Raw genomic sequence first — 18,982 nt, 5'->3', positions numbered from 1 at the left:
TTTTTTTTTTTTTCTGAGACAGAGTCTTGCTCTGTCACCCAGGCTGGAGTGTAGTGGCCGGATCCTGGCTCACTGCAAGCTCCGTCTCCCGGGTTCATGCCATTCTCCTGCTTCAGCCTCCGGAGTAGCTGGGACTACAGGCACCGGCCACCTTTCCCAGCTAGTTTTTTTTTTTCGCATTTTTTAGTAGAGACGGGGTTTCACCATGTTAGCCAGGATGGTCTCGATCTCCTGACCTTGTGATCCGCCCATCTCGGCCTCCCAAAGTGCTGGGATTACAGGCTTGAGCCACCGCGCCCGGCCCTGTCTCCTACAGTTCCTGGTCATCATTAGGAAATTATGTTTGTTGAATGAATAAAATGTTTATGATGAATGAATGGGGAGGATTTTACTAGACAGAGGGATTGTGAGACAGGAAAGATGAGCAAAGGGGTGTGAGAACAAGTTCATGAAAAGTAAAAGCTGTAGCACAGTGGGTATGTGGAGTGTGCAAGAAAATAACGAGGCCAGCAAAGAGGGCTGAAGCCCATCAGGAAGCACTATGTTGCACTGTGAAGACTTTAGCTGGTAGGTAGTAATGGGAAATATTTGCAATTTTTAAGAAGCAGACTGACAACATCAGATTTATGTTTTAGAAAGATTACCTGAGAGCGTGTGAAAAGGAAAAGTTTAGGGGATAGGTAGACAGCAGGGGCAAGGACCCCAATTAGGAAGCAATTATTATCCCAGTAGGGATAGGATGAAGGGATAACGCTAAGTGATAAGGCTAAGTAAGGAGGAGGGAGGGACAGACATTTGAGACAGAAGTGAGTGGTAAACAATAGTTTGGGGATAGAGGTTGGAAGGAAGAGGAGTGAATCAAAGATGACGTTGAGGATGCTACCTTGAGAGACTAGGCAATGCTAGGGAAGACAAAAGTAAAAACAGGTTTGTTTTGCAGAAATACTGATGGTAAAGAGTTTAGATTACGACTGGGAGTCTGAGGCACCTACGGAACATCAGTCTCCACTCATTCCAGGTACTCTTAAAGTCCTACCCAAGAACTCCTCCTCAGTGTTCAAAGATCTATTAGGCACAGATATTACTCAGTTTCGTATATTTTGGAGCGCTCAAATAAGACCAAAACATCTCTTTCAAAGTTTGCTCTGTATTTCTACCTTTCTTTGCGTTCTTAGGATCAGCAAAGAAAACCATAGGAAAACAGTACTCATGCTTTGATTAGAAACAGACAAACTGGTATTGTTAGAAATCTCGGGCAAGATTTTCTGTCCTATAAGCAATGTGTTATATTCAAATAGGCATTTTATGTATATTCAAATAGAATTGATTTAGGCAAATTTCAATAGTTGCATATTTTGGGTTAACAGTTTATCAGTGTCCATAGAATGTTTTTCTAGGAAACAAAACGCATACTTTGTGATCAAGTTTTTCACAGGAAGAATTCTGCAGTCAGGTGGGGCTAATTATTTTGTTTTTCCCTTTTAAAAAATTAGATTAAAAATAATGAGACAGATTTTAAAGAACAGCAAATTTACAGTGGCCCTTGCTATTTCTTTTTAGCTGGTGTAGTTTAGACCAATTGTTTGTTATTTGAATGCTTATCAGAAAGACAAGTGTGTCAAACTCATAAGACTCATACAGGAAATACTCAAGCTGGACCTTACCTTCCCTAGTTGCTGCTCTGTGAGAGAAAATGCATCCATGAATGCCTGGGCAATCACTGACAAACAGCCGTCTATGTGTGGTGTCTTCTTAATGTCAAAGACAAACTGAGGGTTCTTCAGGATGTTTACCCAGAAGCGAAGAGGAAGGCTGTTCAAAGAGAGAATAATCTCTTTTCAAATAGGGCCACTCATGAAGCCAATGGTCTGTTTATCACAGTTTGTAAACGAGTGTTTTTGTCCTTGTTATTGAAGTATACAACTCTGCTTAGCCAAACAACTGATAGAAGCTCACTTGGAAAGAACAAGAAAAGGTTAACTGCCAGAGCTACTGAAGAGGAAGATAGAGGAGGGTAAGTTTGAAAGTGGCCATGGACAAGAATTTTCTCCAGATAGCTCTTGATTATATATATAATCTCTCTCACCTGGATTATTTCCCGTCTCCTGACAGTTTGTTCTCGCCTATCAGCAGTCCTCTCAACACAGAATCAGACTATGTCTCTCCTCTGCTCCAACCTTCTGAGGCTCTCCATCTCCCTCTGGATAACACCCTGCACGACCTGGCCCTCTGCCCTCCTATCCCACTGCTCCTCACCACACTCATTTCAACTCTCCTGTACTCCTTGCTGTTGTTCAGGCCAAGCAAGCATGCGCCTCACAACTTGTGCTCTTGGCATCTGTCTGCCTGAAACTTTCTTGCCTCAGGTAGTCTCATGGTTTATGCCCTCTCTTCTTTCAAGACTTGGCTCAAGTGTCACCATCTCTGTGAGGCCTTCTCGGATCACCTAGTCCTGACACATACTAGCCTCCTTTCCTACTTTCTCCACTGCACTCATCATCTGCTAATGTACTACTGTTTACATACTGCATTTAGTGTCTGTCCCCAGCTATTAGAATGGGACCTGGACTTTCATCTGTTTTGTTACTATATCTCCAGCACCTAACTGCTTGGCCCATAGTAGGTACTCAAATACCCGGAGATGAACTTGGGACTGGTTCAAAGTCCTTCCATTATCTCCTTTTCAACTCTGGCCTAGCTCATTATCTCCACCATATGCTGCTGGGTCTCCCAATAGCTTTACTGTCCTGGCTGCTGCCCTGATCAGATGCCATAATCTTCAAGGTGGAATGGTGGCCCTCAACTCCCAGGCTTGATGTGGGAGTGGTTGGGAGTGGCAGGGACTGGACATAAGAGGCTAGAACAGGCTAGGGGCAGTGGCTCACACCTGTAATCTCACTACTTTGGGAGGCTGAAGCAGGAGTATGGCTTGAGTCCAGGAGTTTGAGACCAGCCTGGGCAATGTAGTGAGACCTCATCTCACAAAAAGTTTTAAAAATTAGCTGAGTGCAGTGGCATGCTCGAATTCCAGCTACTTGGGAAGCTGAAATGGGAGAATTACCTGAGCCCAGTAGGCAGAGGTTGCAGTGAACCGAGATCCCACCGCTGCACTCCAGCCCGGGCAACAAGAGTGAGACCCTGTCTCAAAAAAAAGACACTAGAACACAGGAAGAGAAGGGAGCAAGCTAGTGTAGAGAATTGGGATAGATCTGGATTAAATGGAAGATTAGCCCTAGAGCTCTGAAACTTCAGCTTTTGATACTCATTTAAAGTGACCTGGCTGCCTTCAGTGCCTGGAAAGCCTTGTTATTGCACTGAGAAGTTCTACTTCATCATAACTCTGAGTCTTATCCAGCCCATGCACACAGCATTTCAAAGAGAGATCATGAGCTACATTTCTTTACTGAGGAGGCAAAATTTGGATGCCTTGCCTGTGCTTAAGATAAAATATCAAAATACAAAACAAAATATAGACTTCTGGCTAATTATCAGAGTATCTGAGTACTGCACTTGATAAAATAAAAATCTGTATACAATGAGTATAGACAGTTTGGGACTGCAAAGTAACTGATTAGGAACCAAAAATGGTTTATCATAACATTTTCTCTAATGCAAAAATGATATAAAACCACAAATATTGCCGGGCGCGGCGGCTCAAGCCTGTAATCCCAGCACTTTGGGAGGCCGAGATGGGCGGATCACGAGGTCAGGAGATCAAGACCATCCTGGCTAAGATGGTGAAAGCCCGTCTCTACTAAAAAATACAAAAAACTAGCCGGGCGAGGTGGCGGGCGCCTGTAGTCCCAGCTACTCGGGAGGCTGAGGCAGGAGAATGGCGTGACCCTGGGAGGCGGAGCTTGCAGTGAGCTGAGATCCGGACACTGCACTCCAGCCTGGGCGACAGAGCGAGACTCCGTCTCAAAAAAAAAAAAAAAAAAAAAAACCACAAATATTAATTTCTCATTCTTTGCTGGTCAGCTTAACATTTGAGACAAAGTCTTTATCATGCACCAAAGATAATAGTTTGTCTTCAAGAATAGGATTCTTGGCACAGGAATGGTTTCCTTTATTGTTTAAAAATAGTAACAGAATAAGAAACTACTTTGACATGATAGCTTACCAAGCCCAAAGATTCTGATATAGAGATAAATGAATCCTTCTGTAACTATCTATGTCTTTTTTTTTAGTTAATATTCTGTCCCAGATTCTTGAAAACAGGCAATAATCACCTACATTCCCACCTGTTTGTTTTCCAAATATGTACGACGTCAGGATCTGTGATTTTTTTGTTTTCAGCCTGGGCGTCCAAAAAGTCAAAAAAGTATTTTATAGCAAATGGAGCTCTGCTGTTGGGCAAACTCCAAATGCTTCTAAAAAGTTTTTCAAGCACAGAATGAATTGCCACCTGAAAGACAGACATCAGATTTGGGAGATTAAAAACTGTGGTAGTGGTTTGGAAAATGTAATAGCAAAATCTAATCCAAATTCAGGGAAAATAATGTGCAAAACAGGGAAAAACAAACTGAAGAGAAAAATGTAAAATTGTCAAATGAGGCCAGTGCTCACAGTATGGGACAAAAGTCCTGAAAATCCATGCCCAGGTTTAGATTTGGTTCATAAGCTTCTTGCTGATAACAACATTGTTTAGTCAACTGGGAGGACATCTCAGAAATCTCTAGCAGTTGAAATGTCAGTTGTAGGGCTGTTTACATAAACCAGGAAGCCACGGATATTTGGCTTTTATTAGTTATGTTCAGCCTGGAAAAGCTCAAGTGATGCTGCTCTGTTCCCAGAATTTTTCCTGTTGCATATATTTCTATCATAAGGTTTTATTGTGTACTTTCCAAAGCATTTGAGTATTTTACAAAAGCCAAATAGGCTGAGCTCTATGGGACAGCTGAGAAAATCAAGAGGCTTGGGCTGTCCTCTGCCCACTAAACAAATCTCCTAAGCTCTAAGCAGATTCTTTGTTATAATCTGAAGAAGCATGCCCACAAAGTTACTGGGGCCAAGTGTAGATAATAGCATTTATAGTGCTCATCATTCCAGAGGGGGAGAAAAAAAAGATCACCACAGACTTCTGTTAATTCCACTAAAAGCCAGATAAAGTAAAATTTGCTCCCAGTTTGGTATTCCACCGGCTTTCACATCTGACACTTTTATGCGTGAGGAGAATTCTTAATTTTAAAATGAAAAACAAAAATCAGTAAGATTTACTAGGTTTATAGCCATTGACCCTTCCCATCCTCTTCATTTTATTTGCAATTCAAAAAGGGAGTTTTATTGCACATCTATAAAAACAAGTAAACAAAAAGGAATAATTATGCTGTCAACCTAAAAAATAACAATAATAGTGAAATGGTGGGGAAAGATACTGAGAACAATATTAAATCTCTGACTGAAGATACTACAGTACAAATTTGTAAAGTGCTTTTATCTTTGTAGTGTATAAAAAGAAGAACGGGGTAGGAAGTGTTTACAATTTAAACCTTCATTTTGCTTTGCTAGAAGGCACAAGGGATTTGTAACATTTTCACACTTCAGTGGAAATTAAGTCAAACATATCATACACCCCCTAGGTAGCCATAAAGTGCTCCCAGAACAGTAAGTGTACCTTGGTCGACAGCAGCTTTGTCAGATACATTTCTTTTACTTTGAACTTGTGCTTCCCTCGATGTCTCTTTCCTTGCACATCTTGGAATGCTTCCGAATCTGGTAAAATCTGAAGGGAAGACAGCAGAAGCGTTACCCAAGGAGACCATCCATGCTACAGAAGGCATGCAATTCAGCGGTGAGCACAAGAAAGCCTGAACTCACCAAATGGCAGTGGTCATCTGAGTATTCCACATCTGAACGCCAGAGAAAGAGGGAGAGAAAGCAGTCCATTAAAAAAAAGCCAACCGTGGGCTAATTGGTCTTCTCATAAAAAGCCCCATTTGTGCTATATACTGAAGTTACTTGAGCTTTTTGACTTGAGCTACATTTTTCCCTCTGCTGCATCTTAAGATCTTAAGAATAGTGTGAAGATGGGACGGGCTAGGGATTGGAGGGGGAAGTAGATTCCCTAGTGATCTCTGATCTCCTGCTGGTAGGAGAGACTCAAGCCTCCTTCATTTAACAAATGTACCTAGAGCACCTCCTATGTGCCAGGGACTACTGGGCATATAGCAATGAATAAGACCTAGCTCCCACCCTGATGAAATTTGCATTCTAGCCAATGAGAGACATCAAACTTCTAGGTACACAATTATAATTGTGATAAAGGTTATGAAGGAGAATTATATGCTAGGAAATTATCTAACAAGAGACTAAATCTAGTCCAGGAGTTTTTGAGGAAGGGATGTTTGAGCTGAATCTAATGAAGAGATAGAGTCAGCTAGGCGAATTGCAGGGAGGCCCAAAGGTAGGAAGGAGGTGACCCTTTCTAGGATCCCAAAGGACAATGAGGTGGTGCTCACAGAGCAAGCCGAGAGTAGTGCAGTGTGAGGAAATGTGGTTGTAAAGGGTAAGGGAGTGGTAAATGGAGGGAAGAGAGGAAGTAAAGCATTTGATTTGTTTTAAAGTTGAGAGAGGCTCAGTGGCTCACATCTGTAATCCCAGCACTTTGGAAAGCCAAGGCAGGAGGACTGCCTGAGCCCAGCCTGGACAATATAGCGAGACCTCATTTCTACAAAAATTTTTAAAAATTATCTGAGCATGGTAGCACACTCCTATAATCCCAGCTACTTGGGAGGCTGAGATGGGAGGATCATTTGAGCCCAGGAGGTTGAGACTTCAGTGAGCCATGATTGCACCACTGCACTCCAGCCTGGGCAATAGCAAGACATTGTCTTAAAGATGAGAGAGACTAGCACATCTTGAAATGCTAATGGAAAATGGAGAGTAGATGGAGAGGGGAAAAAAAGTACAGGTGAGAAAAGAGATTAACGGTAGTATAAGGATAGAGAAGGTTGGAAAGGATGATGGAACCCAAAGCACAGGTGAGAGACTGGCCTTGAATGGAAGAAGGTCAGCCCATGAGCATCAAGGAAAAAGGCAGGTGCAGGTAAGGTTGGTAGGTTTGGTATTGGCTGTTGAGGGACTTCTGATTTGTTTTCTCTGTAAAGAGTACAGGGTGAAGTCATCTGCTGAGAGGAGAGCTGTGTGGGCCAAAGCTTTGAGGAGAGAAGGCAGACATTATGGACAACACAGAGATGAGCTGCCCAGAGAAACCCAATGAGAGCAGGCTGTGTGGAGGGCCCTGGTCAAGTTGGGCACTGTGAACTTATAGTGACCCCCAGTGTGCCATTATGTGCCTTTCTTCTGTGGCTCCCTAGCTGTAGGGTCAGGAAAAGATAATCGTTGGGTTCATCCAGGGTTGGGATTTTGACAGAGGGGCTGATGATAGGACAGAGGTACAGGAGGTGCAGAGTATTAGCAGGATGATAAGATGGTGGCTCTCAGTTGCAATGAATGGGAACCAGTAGCAGTGCTGACTGACTGGAGGGCCCACGAAGAGATCCAAACCTAAGATTCTACTATTCAGTCCCCAAATAACAGGCTCTTCAAAAGGCCAATCTTTGAAACCTAAAAACCACAGCTCTTCCACTTTCAACACAAAGACACCATCCCCCTTAAGCTGGAATGACAGCAGCTCTGCAAGATGGCTTCACCACAGCCCCATGTAGTGATGGAAGGTGGGTTTCCCCAAAGGAGTCCTACCCAATTATCCTGTCTGTATAATCAGAAGCCCCACATTCCGTTGGCACTGACCAGATGCTCCCTGCTCCTTCTAATAGTGAATCCAGGAGTCAGGAAGTCCTCCCTACCTCTGGCTGTGTGTGTGAAAGGAGCCTGTCTGGTAGGAGCTCAGAACCTTTCCAAGGGCTGAGAGCTGATTGTCTTGACTGGGGTATAATTTCTCTGGAGACAAACCTGGAACAGGAATTTCCTGCCCCAGGGCTATCAGGGAAGCAGAAAATCACTTTAGAGACCAGCCTATTGACTTTCCCATAAAAGTTCCCCCGTTAGTTGTCTCTCTCCAATTTCTGGGAATTTTGCAAGTGCTATCACAGGAGACTTGGACCTTCTAAGTGGATTATCTTGTTTGTTCAGCACTTGCTGCGGGGCTGTGTGATGATTATCTGTACTCTTCCCTCTCAGTTTGCCAGGGGGATCTCCTCTGTTAGCCCCCATCCTTCTAAAGGGTTGGAAAAAAGCTATGAGATTCTGCCCTGAGCTTAGGGCTATAAAGAGGCAGCCACTTCCTCAGTGCTGGGCAGTCCAGGCCAACCACCATTTATAGTTTCCTTTCCTTCTTGCAGGGATCACATTCTTAGGACTGGAAAGAGATCGAAATGGTTTGTCTCAGCTTTCAGAGAATTACATAGCAACAACTCAGTCTCACCTTTGTGACAATACAGCTGAGAGACAAACAGCAGTACTTTATGAAGCTGGGTGAGAACAAAATGTTACAATATTATATTGGTTACCTGAAGTAAAGTTTGCTATCTTCTTAAAGACTTTTATAGTGGATCCGTTCGATATCTGAAACCAAAGATAAAAGATACATGAGTTTTCAAAATGTAATGGATTTCTCAACTTCACCCAGGAATTAGATGGCTGGATGGATCTTACATGCTCTCACTTATTAAATCAAATATTTATCAAGAATTACTAAGTTCTGGGCACTGCGCTGGAGGCTGGGACTAAATGACAAACAAGACAGTCTCTCTGTCCTCAAGGGGCTCATGGTCCTGTGGAGGAGGCTGATGAGGCCATGGGAGGCAGTAGGGTAGTACGCAGAAGGTGGAGGCCAGGACCCTGTGGGACAGACGGAAGGTGGGTGAGAACATTCCCCCCAATTCTCAGAGGCCAGGAAAGACCTAGGCCAGTTTCATTTTTTGAGGTTAAAAAATTGTTACTTGCTGTGGACTGAATGTTTGTGTCTCCTCCAGATTCCTATGTTGAAATGCTAATCCTAGTGTGATGGTATTAGGAGGTAGGGCCTTTGGGAGGCTAGGTCATGAGGTTGGAGCCCTCATGATGGGAATAGTGCCCTTATAAGAAGAGACACCAGGGCCGGGCATGGTGCCCCACTCCTGCGATCCCGGCACTTTGGGAGGAAGAAGAGGAGGATCACTCTCAGGAGTTCTGAGACCAGCCTGGGCAACATAGGGAGACCCCTCTCTACAAAAACATATGTAAAAATTAGCTGGGCGCATTGGTGCACACCTGTAGTCCCAGCTACCTGGGAGGCTTGGGTGGAGAATCACTTGAGCCCAGAAATTCAAGGCTGCAGCGAGCCCTGACTGTGCCACTCTACTCCAGCTTGGGCGACAGAGTGAGACCTTGTCTCTAAACAGAGGAGGAAAAGGAAGAGACAGCAGAGCTTGCTGGTCCCCTCTGCTTTCCACCACACAAGGATATAAGACGATGGCTCTCAGCAAACCAGGAGGAGGGTCCTTACCGAGCTACTAGTACTTTGCCCTGACTGTGAACTTCCGGTCTCTGGAACTATTAAGAAAGAAAGGTTTAAGCCACCCAGTCAATGGTATTCTGTTAAAGCAGCCCTAACTGACTATGACACTACTCTATTAAGAAATGCTGAAACAGGTTTTCAGAAATCGTGGTATATAAAGTTGGTGTCTACCCTGTGACAGAGCCGTTTCACATGTAGGTCTTTAGTCCACAGAAATAAGTATAAATCCTGATAGGGAGCTATTTGTAATTGTCCCAGACTGGAAACAACTCAAACATCCATCATTAGAATAATTTGGGGCATATTCATACAACAGATTATAAAGCAATGAAAATGAGCAAACTACTGTTACATGCCACATGGGTAAATCTTACCATCATAAATGTTGAGCAGGAGAAGCTCGACAGAAAAGAAAGTATACTGAATGATTCCATTTACATAGAGCTTGAAAACAAAAAAAAACCCAAACGGTCAAAACCATCATGTTAGATATCTGGAGAAGAGAGCAGCGGTAGTGATTAGGAAAGGCCAGAAGAGGGCTTCTATTTTTTGACATGGGTGGTAGTTTCAGGATGTGCTCACTTGGTGATAATTCATCCAGCAGTACGCTTATAATTTTTTTTTTTCTGTAGGTATATACAGGTTGAGCATCCCTAATCTGAAAATTCAAAATATTCCAAAATCTGAAACTTTCTGGGTGCTGAAATGGTGCCACAAGTGGAAAATTCCACACCTGATCTTATGATAACATGTCACAGTCAAAACCCTATAAAAACTTTGATTTGTGCACAAATTATATAAAATTACCTTCAGGCTCTGTGTATAAGGTATTTACGAAACATAAACATATTTACGAAACATAAATAAATTCTGTGTTTAAACGTGGGTCCTGTCACCAAAATATTTCATTATGTATATGCAAATATTCTAAAATCCAAGCAAATTCCAAAATCTGAAATACTTTTGGTTCCAAGCATTTTGGATAAAGGATATTCAACCTGTGACATTTTTTCAAAAGCTTGTAAAAATCACAAAATTTGCATATACTTTTTAATAAAAGCTTTGAAATTTAAGCATAACGTGTGGGACATGCTTAACTTTTGCTAATATTAAGTGTGCAGTTCGATGGCTATTCACATTAAATATATACTGACATAACCACCGCCTTTATCAAGATATAAAATATTGCAAGGTCCTGAAAAGTGCTCCCATTGTCCCTTCCGAGACAGTGACCACCCCATCTTCATCCAGTGGTGATTACTTTTCTGTCTTCCATCACCATTTATGAATTTTGCCTGTTCTTGGATATCACATAAATAGAATCATACAGTAGTACTGTGTCTAGATTTTGAGGGTCAATATAAGGTCTATGACATTTATTCCTGTTGCAACTACAAGTAGTTCATTCTTTATTACTATGTATTAGTTCATGTAGTATCAATATAGTACCAAAAATTGGCATGCAATAAAAGAATTACCGATACATGCTACAGCATGGATGAACTACAAAAACATGCTAAGAAGCCAGTCACAAAAGACCACATATTGTATGGTCCTATTTATATGAAATGTCTATAAAGATGGGAGCAGTAGACACGAGGGATTCTAAAAGTGGGAAGGGGGTAGGGGCAAGGGCTGGAAAACTTCCTCTTGGGTACCATGTTCACTGTCTGGGTGATGGGATCAATAGAAGCCCACACCTCAGCATCATGCAGTATACCCTTGTAGCAAACCTGCACATGTACCCACGAATCTAAAACAAAAGACAAGAATATATGAAATGTCCAAAACGGGCAAATCTATATAGATTGTAGATTACTGGTTGGCTAAAGCAGGGGTGGGTGAAATAAGGAATGACTGCTAATGAATGCAAGGATTCTTTGGGAGCAATGAAAATGTCTCAAATTAGATTGTGGCAATGGCTGCTCAATTCTATAAGTAAACCTGAAACCACTGCATTGTATACTTTAAACAAATGAGCTTTATGGTAACATAAATTATATTTTGTCTGGACACAGTGGTTCATGACTGTAATCCCAGCACTTTGGGAGGCCAAGGCAGTAGGATTGCTTGATCCTAGGAGTTCAAGACCAGCCTGGGGAACTCAGATCTCCATCTCTCCCCACCAAAACAAACAAAACAATGCTGAGCATTGTGGCACATGCCTGTAGTCCCAGCTAAGGCAGGAGGATGGCTTGAGCCTGGGAGATCAAGGCTACAGTGAGCCATGACTGTGCTACTGCACTCCAGCCTGGGCAACAGCGTAAGACCCTGTCTCAAAAATTATGCTTCACAATAGAACTGATAAGAATTGCCACAGATTTTAAATGTATACATTTAACAAAGAAAGTCCCCTGTATATATTGCTTCTTTTGGAGTTAAAGTCAAGCGTTCTCACCTGAGACCTTTTGGGACCATGGAGACCAGGGTCAAGTGGCTCTACAGTGCCCCTCCCCCACACCCTGATGGGCACTCGCAAATCCCCAGGCGAGGAAGTGCCCTTCGGGCAGAGGGGGACAAAGATGCCAAGGTGCTAGGGGCAGGCCTGGCTCCATGGGAGGAGGGGCTCATTCACAAAATTGTAAGACAAAGGGGTGGCAAGAAGGAGGCGGGTCAGAGATCCACAAATCCCCTTCATTCTGGAGGACTGACCCTGTCACTTCTGAACCTTATCAGCTAAGTGACTTTTCCCTCCACTCTGAAGCTCCAAAGCTGTTCTCAATTCTATTAATTTGGACCTGGCCTTCCCAGTTTGGACAGAGTGGAAACCTAGAATTTCTCTTCTGGCCTGATGCACACTGGTTATCAGAATGTACAAGCCTGCCTAGCAAGCACCAAAGGATTAAAACCTAATCTCCTTCAGGTTGCACCCATAGGGAGGAACACAGAGCAAGAGCCAGCCCTCAAGAGGCCCTCAAACATAGCTGTCCAGCCAGCTGTGTCCAGCCAGCCGCTAAGTTTAGTCCAGAGGCCTCCAACTGCTGGTGTGCATATCTTGGTGGTGGGGTGGGGGCAGCACTAGGCAGGGGCCAGCTGGGGCCATCAGGCCTCTGCAAAGTGTCTCCAGCAGGGATTCTTAACTCTTACTGAGCTCTTTGATTCTGCTCCTACTACCGAGCATCCTCTCCTTTTCCCCTTTAGCTGTTGTTTGCTGGCTGATTTTTCAATTCTCCTCCATATTTGATGCAATTAAAGCAAATGCTCTATGCAGGCACCCCCTTAGCAATACTCAGACACTGAGTTTATGAGAAGCTTTGAACATAGTCACAAAATTCCTCCCCACGAAGAGCTGGATATGCTCTGTTTCTAAGCCAATAAATACCCTTTTATAAAAGGAAGCTGGTGATTCATTCTGGGTAATTGTCAAAGAATGAATCCCAAATGTCTCCCATTGAGTGTTGAGCCAATACTTCACTACTGTCAGACGCTTTGTTTTGCCAAAAGCGAGCACCCTTACTCTATAATCACAAACACCGCGGATGGGCCTTCTAATAAGGAGCACTGCCAAAAGTTCAAATGTCTCTTCAAGAGCTGGCAACAGGCCGCTGCTGGTGCTGTGCTCAGGCATTAAGATAGCATAGACACAGCTTGTACCAAGGAAGTTTTACTCTGAAATTATCTCCCAAGAGCAAGTGTAGAAGCATTTTATTAGTGGATGAATTGTGTGTGTGTGTGTGTGTGTGCATTTCTAACTTTCACAGCTGCTCTAGAGCTGGAACATTTCCCCCATGTGACACTTTAACACGATTATAAAGACAGAAAAATAGTTTATTTACAGATGTTTGTGGGGGAAAGGTTTCCGTTTTCTTTTTAGCACAAGTCAGCTGCTGCTGAGGTAAGGACAGAAATGCCTTTTTGAAAAGTGCCCTGGAATGCAGAGTGTTAAAAAGATGATGCCGTTTGTTCCATCTGAGGAGCTCTAAATGCTCTTCTAAGAGTGACTCATTAATCGTCCCCTAGTCCTGTGAGGCAGGGAGCATCCTCTGGGCCCCTACTTTAGGGATGAAAACCAAATTAAATCAAAGAAAGATTAATGTCACTAGCTGGATCTGCAGCAGGATTGTTTTTCCAGCCCAGAGCAGAACTGGTACGCACGGCAATTTCAAATTAAATTCCTTCCAGTCTCACAGTGTTCTAAGATTCGATGTGACAACAGGCGATTCCCCTCCAATCATCAATGGAGGGGAATTGGGGCCACCCCACGTTAGAAGTGTCAGAGATGGACTGTAGACTTTCCCATCATTAGAATGAGGAGTTGTAACCACTCAGGGAGAAACAGACCCATATCAACAACTTAAAGTCATTTCTAAAATAAACAGGAGCTACACATCTTCCAAACCATTTGCAAGTGAAGGTAAGATTTCTTTATAAGATACCATGTTTACGGCATAACTTAGAATTCCATGAAAAGAGATTTTCTAGAAATGTAAGGCTGAACTTATGTTTAACCTTATGAAACTACTACTTTTGTAGGTAAATATGGTCACCTATTGGCAATTTCATATGGCTTCGCCTAAGAGAAATGCTAGCATTGTAGCTGTAAATTTTATGAAAAATTATGAATACGTTCTGAATATTGTGATAATTTAAAGGAAAAAAATCTAAAAACATGATAATCAAATCACCACACAGAAACTCTGAAATCTCTCATTCCTGAAATCACCTTTTCTGCTGAAACAATATTATGTGAAAACAGAATTCTATTCCACATCCTGTCCCAGCAGCCACACGCCAAGACTGCTCTCCCTCCGTCAATATCGTCTTCTCCCTCAGCTCTTCTCACTGACGCCCCAAGGCTGGAAACTGATGAAAACAAAATCTTGTTTGTCAGGGCTTGAGGGATAGCCTTGCCGAGTCCTTCAGCACAGGGGTTCACCAGTGCATTGGAAGGGGCCATCAGAACGTCCTCCACAGGCTGGTCAAATCACACAGAAGGTTCTGGACACCCAGGGGAGGGCTTACAGGATGCTGGAAACCAGAGAAAATGCCACAGGGCTCCTGCTTCTCTCTTGTTTACTTGAAATTAACCTTCAGGCCACTAGCCAGCTCCCTCTGCGGACTATTAGTGATAACCTGAGACTGTCTTCCTCCTGAGGGAGTTGGGCCACCAAGAATGTGTGGGAAACTGCGAAACCCTGAACACTTAAGACTCTAAGAGTGATCCCGTTGGGTTGGGGTTGTCGGAGCCCAGATGCCTGAGAGAGGCCTCCCTTTGGATTAAAGTAACTGTCATCTTCACAGACTGCTGGCCAAAAAGAGGGTTAAAGTAGAAGTAGGGAAGCATTTTGATAAACTCACAGACATGAGATTCACCCTGGGATTTTGAGAGAAGTTACCCTTTATGAATTGGACATCAGAGAATGTAACTACCAGGATTTCTCCTCAATCAGGCCAAGCTCTCTAGCCAGGCTGCCTCAGAGGTTAGGAGCACAGGCTGAAAGCCTGGATTTGGGGAAGGTATCCCTCAGGCCCTGCGCAGAGCCCCAGTCTCTAGAGTGCTTATTTCATCTGCTTTCAGCCTTGAGGCATCAGTGAAGGAGCTCTATGATGCTGGCCAAGTTTCTTAGCCTTCCTGGGCCTCAGAATGGCGCTGATAGTATTCACCTCATGGAGCGGTAGAGAAGGTGGAAAGAGCTGCTATTGGTCAAAGCCCTAGAATAGTGCCCAGCACACGAGAAGCATTGTACGTGTTTGTTAAATGAATATCTAAAGACGTTCACACTGCAGCAGACCTTTAGTGATTGTCCAGTCCCTTTTAGTGTCACAGATGATGGACTTGACTAGAAGGACTGCTGACCTTACTTAACAGACCCTTTGGGACATTCCTATGAGTTTTAAATATCTTTTGAATTACAAATTTGTTAGCAGTGACCACTTCTGCATTAGTACACATCTGTTAACGACAGCAGTTAAACAACTCTTCTGCCTCTCAAAACCTTGCAGCTCAGAACTAGAAGTGTGGTCTTTAGAGAAAACTTCCTGCCCAATGCCTGTCCTGCACACTCGCCACTACTCCACAGCAGGGTGCATGTGCGATAACTCGGCCCAGCCAAAGGTCACAGCAGGGTGTAGCGAGTGAGATAAAGAAGGCTGGACCCCAGAGAAACCACCCTGCCACAGTCACAGGGGACGAGCATGCCCCACTCCCTGAACATGCAGGTGCACGTGCCCCAGACCCTGTTGGCACCAGAGCAAAGCACAGTCCCCTTCATAGTCAGCGCACACAGAATGACATCCAGTTAAGGAAGCACGCTGGGAAGCACGCTGGGAGGGTTTAATTATAGAGGAGAAAGACTCCTCTGGCTTCATGTGTAAAGACACGCTTAACCCTTTGTCTGCACATGACAGAATGACACGAGCAGAAATGCACCCTCCTCTGTGTTCATCAGATGGAAAATGGGAGTAAGGCAAGCACCTGCCTCCCAGGGTTTTTGTGGACATTAATTGAGCTAATACGCGTGAGCAGTGCCAGGCACTGGCTGCCATGGTTATCGTCACGGAAAGCAATTCCACAGTGCTGGGGGTTGCCAAGGGTGTCAGCCAGTAGGTGACAGGGCCCTGCCAGCAATGTGGGGCTCTGGGGGCTGCATCTAGTCCATGAGATGCTATATTTTTGTCGTGCCCTCAGATCCCCTCTAGAAACCTGTTCTTCAAATGTGCTGAGAGTAAATCATTCAGAGGAGACCAGCTACACTGTGTTTGCCCTAAGGACAGACAAGGAAAGAAGAAACAGGCTGGCTCTCCAACAGCAGGGACTTTGTTTAGATAGTAGGAGCAACTGGCCGTCACTACACATTAACTTTAAAACCTAACTAATTTGGACTAATTGGAGGGAGGTGAGTCTGATTCACTTAAAACTCCGAATTAGACCCTATTTTTAAATGAAAAAAAAAAAATTTTTTTTTGCTTTTAAGCACATACAGTGACTCAAACTAGGGTACTTTAGTAAGTGAATAAGACTGATAATTAGCATCTTGTCTCTTTGGAGGGAAATGCTAGTGCTCAAGAGAAAATTTTTTCTTTAACGAAAGGGTAAAAGCAAACTTCAGCCCAGCCCTGTCAAATTACTCCCAAATTTTGAGTCTGCGGAGGCGCTACTTAATTAAGTATAGATGTAGGTGGCTGAGGGTGGTGGGGGATGATTTTCTCCAAGCAGGTTTTAAAAAACAGGGCTTTTGAGATGGTCCAGGCATAGAGAACACAGAGCCCAGGGACCTCCCGTTTCCTTCAGGCGCTCTGGTTTATTTGCCTTATGGCTTAGCTTTTTAACATAAGGAGAATCCTTTAAGCCCTCATGTCCTAGGCCTGTCATTTATTACCACCATGCAGCAACACTGGGGTATGAGGCCAATAAATCATTTGGACGGGAAGTGACTACAGGCCGGATTAATTTCATTATCATCCTTAAGCAGATAGGTGTCTAGCACGGCCGATGTCTGCAGTGAAGACCGATGTTGTATCTCTCCTGACAGGCTTTCCCCCTTGCCTTGCAGACAGCTGTGGTGGTTCTTCATTCTCCCTGCTGGAGAGACTTGTCCTGCCTCCTCCTATTAATGGCAGTGAGTAGCCCCATCCCCTGCCTCTGCGGCCCACCCCGTGCCCCACAGTGGCTGAGAGGCCTGGCGGGAGGCACAGCTGAGCAAGCCAAGAACTCCAGTCAGCAGCACCAGAGGAGGGCCTTGGAGGCTGTGTCCCCTCCACACTCGCCAAGACAAGCCTGCCACCCAGACACAGGGGGAGGTGCTGGCCTGCAGGTCTGGAACCCTGAACGGATGCCATGATAAGCACTTCCACCCAGCAGGGCAGCACCTCTGACTCTGACCTCCTCCTGGCCATTACCTTCCCTCTGGGTCTGTGTTTTTCCAAACACAGCCAAAGATGCCCCTTATTCCTGAGCCCAAGAATACACACTTTTAGAAAACTCCCTGGGGAGTTTTATGAATTCCAAAAGCTAAGAACAACTGCTCTTGGCAAGATGATTCCAGGGTTGGCAAGTCTGAGAGTGAGCACAGGGGCAGGTTGCTAGCCTGCGACTTTCTCTGCTAGACTCCCTCTAGCAATGCTGCAGGGGCAGCACCTCCTTAGTCATCACCCAACATAACCACTTCCAAACTGGGTGACCCACTCAGCCAAAAAGCCCAAGGATGGGTGTTCTCTATCCCTGGCCATTGTCTAAGAAGCTCTGCTCAGGAACAGTCTCTTCTCTTCTTCTTGGGCGAGGGGAGAACCTGGCAGAGTCCTGGGTCCTTCCTGGTGCAGACCTGTCTCCCTGGGACTGTACAGCTGTGAAAAACGGGGGGTGCCTACCCTCCCAGTGTGCTGGGAGGCTGCTCCTCCTCCTGTCTTCTCCATCTCTAGGAAAGCACCTGCCTCCAGGCGTCTGCACAGTCATCCCCAACTGACATCCTTGGCCCCACGCACCCGCGTCCTACTCTCCCTCCCATCCACGTGACTGTGGTGTCCTCCTCCTGAGCATCCGATTCCATTTGTGTGTCCGTGTCTGTCCAGAGCCACTGCATTATTGCTGGACAGCACCAATCCCCACCAGAAATCCACAGCTTCTAATGGGGCTCCCTATTTCCAGGTTTGCACCCCTTCTATCTACATCTCACACACAGCCCCAATCATTTTCTGAAACACTAACCTCCCTGCTTCAGGACCTCCCATGGCTTCGCACTGTTCTTGGGATAAGACTCAGAACTCTTGAAGAGGCTGCTCCCATCTGTGTGATCTGCATCTTCCCTGCTTGCCTTCCTGCCCCAACATCTTGTAAGAGGCCGCAACACAGACTGGTTTAGCCACGGACCCTACAGCCAACTATCCAGGCCCGAATCTGGCCCTGCCACTGACTAGCTGTTACCAGACCTCCCGAGCCTCACCGTACCCATCTATAAAGTGGGGTTAATAATAGGACTCATAGAACTGTTATAGGATAGAATGGGGCGAAATACTGAAACCGCCATTGCAAGACTATAACAGTGAAAGACATCTGAAAGGTGAACAGTGAACGGCATCTGAAAAACACCTTTCAGATGCCGTTCACTGTTACAAGACAGTGAAGCAGATGTGTTAGAAGACAGTGAAGAGATTTGACCTAACCAACTCCATCTTGCGTCTAACCTCCAAGCTGCCCTTGCTTATCCCTGGGTGTAGACTGAACTTTGGGAGGAACTTACAGTTTAACACAAAGACAATGACAGCCCTTTTCCAAAACCACCTTCTTGCCTGGGGATTAGACTGCCTTCATAGGACTAACAAATTAGCCACAAGATTGGGATTATGGTTTAGGGATCATGCAGCTGGAGGCTATAAGATTCTGACTCTCCCCAGATTGCTCCTGGGGATAAAATCACTATTGTAAAACCTAAGACCAGTGCTTGAGATATTTTGCAGACCCTGCTTTTTTTTTTTTTTGAGATGGAGTCTTGCTTGCTCTGTCGCACAGGCTGGAGTGCCGTGGCACCCTCTCAGCTCACTGCAACCTCCGCCTCCCAGGTTCAACAATTCTCCTGCCTCAGCCTC

At 44.6% G+C, this 18,982-nt stretch overlaps 2 protein-coding genes across 5 annotated transcripts in view; one reads left to right on the top strand and one right to left on the bottom strand.

The window, feature by feature from the left end:
- Positions 1-18,982, bottom strand: part of PLXNC1 (plexin C1) — a 160,706-nt gene that overhangs the window by 4,075 nt on the left and 137,649 nt on the right. The window contains exons 24-28 of one of the 2 annotated variants that reach the window (XM_023226012.2): positions 8,472-8,526; positions 5,818-5,849; positions 5,615-5,722; positions 4,242-4,405; positions 1,665-1,812 (exon numbers count right to left, since the gene is read on the bottom strand). In XM_023226012.2, the coding sequence (XP_023081780.1) occupies positions 1,665-1,812; positions 4,242-4,405; positions 5,615-5,722; positions 5,818-5,849; positions 8,472-8,526 (507 nt within the window). The remainder of the gene's footprint in view (positions 1-1,664; positions 1,813-4,241; positions 4,406-5,614; positions 5,723-5,817; positions 5,850-8,471; positions 8,527-18,982) is intronic. The other variant, XR_002734521.2, reaches the window with a different exon arrangement.
- The window catches only part of CEP83 (centrosomal protein 83), a 196,575-nt gene that overhangs the window by 155,862 nt on the left and 21,731 nt on the right, over positions 1-18,982 (top strand). Inside the window, exon 19 of one of the 3 annotated variants that reach the window (XM_023226650.2) lies at positions 16,954-18,850. The exons of the other annotated variants lie outside the window; for them this stretch is intronic. The gene's annotated coding sequence lies outside the window, so the exon portion shown is untranslated. Of the gene's footprint in view, positions 1-16,953; positions 18,851-18,982 lie in introns of those variants that run through there. 3 annotated transcript variants of the gene reach the window in all.

This window comes from Piliocolobus tephrosceles, chromosome 10 (genome assembly GCF_002776525.5).
Source record: "Piliocolobus tephrosceles isolate RC106 chromosome 10, ASM277652v3, whole genome shotgun sequence".
NCBI lineage: Eukaryota > Metazoa > Chordata > Mammalia > Primates > Cercopithecidae > Piliocolobus > Piliocolobus tephrosceles.
The sequence above is the reverse complement of the archived record's forward strand: the minus strand, read 5'-3'. Positions and strand labels throughout refer to the sequence as shown.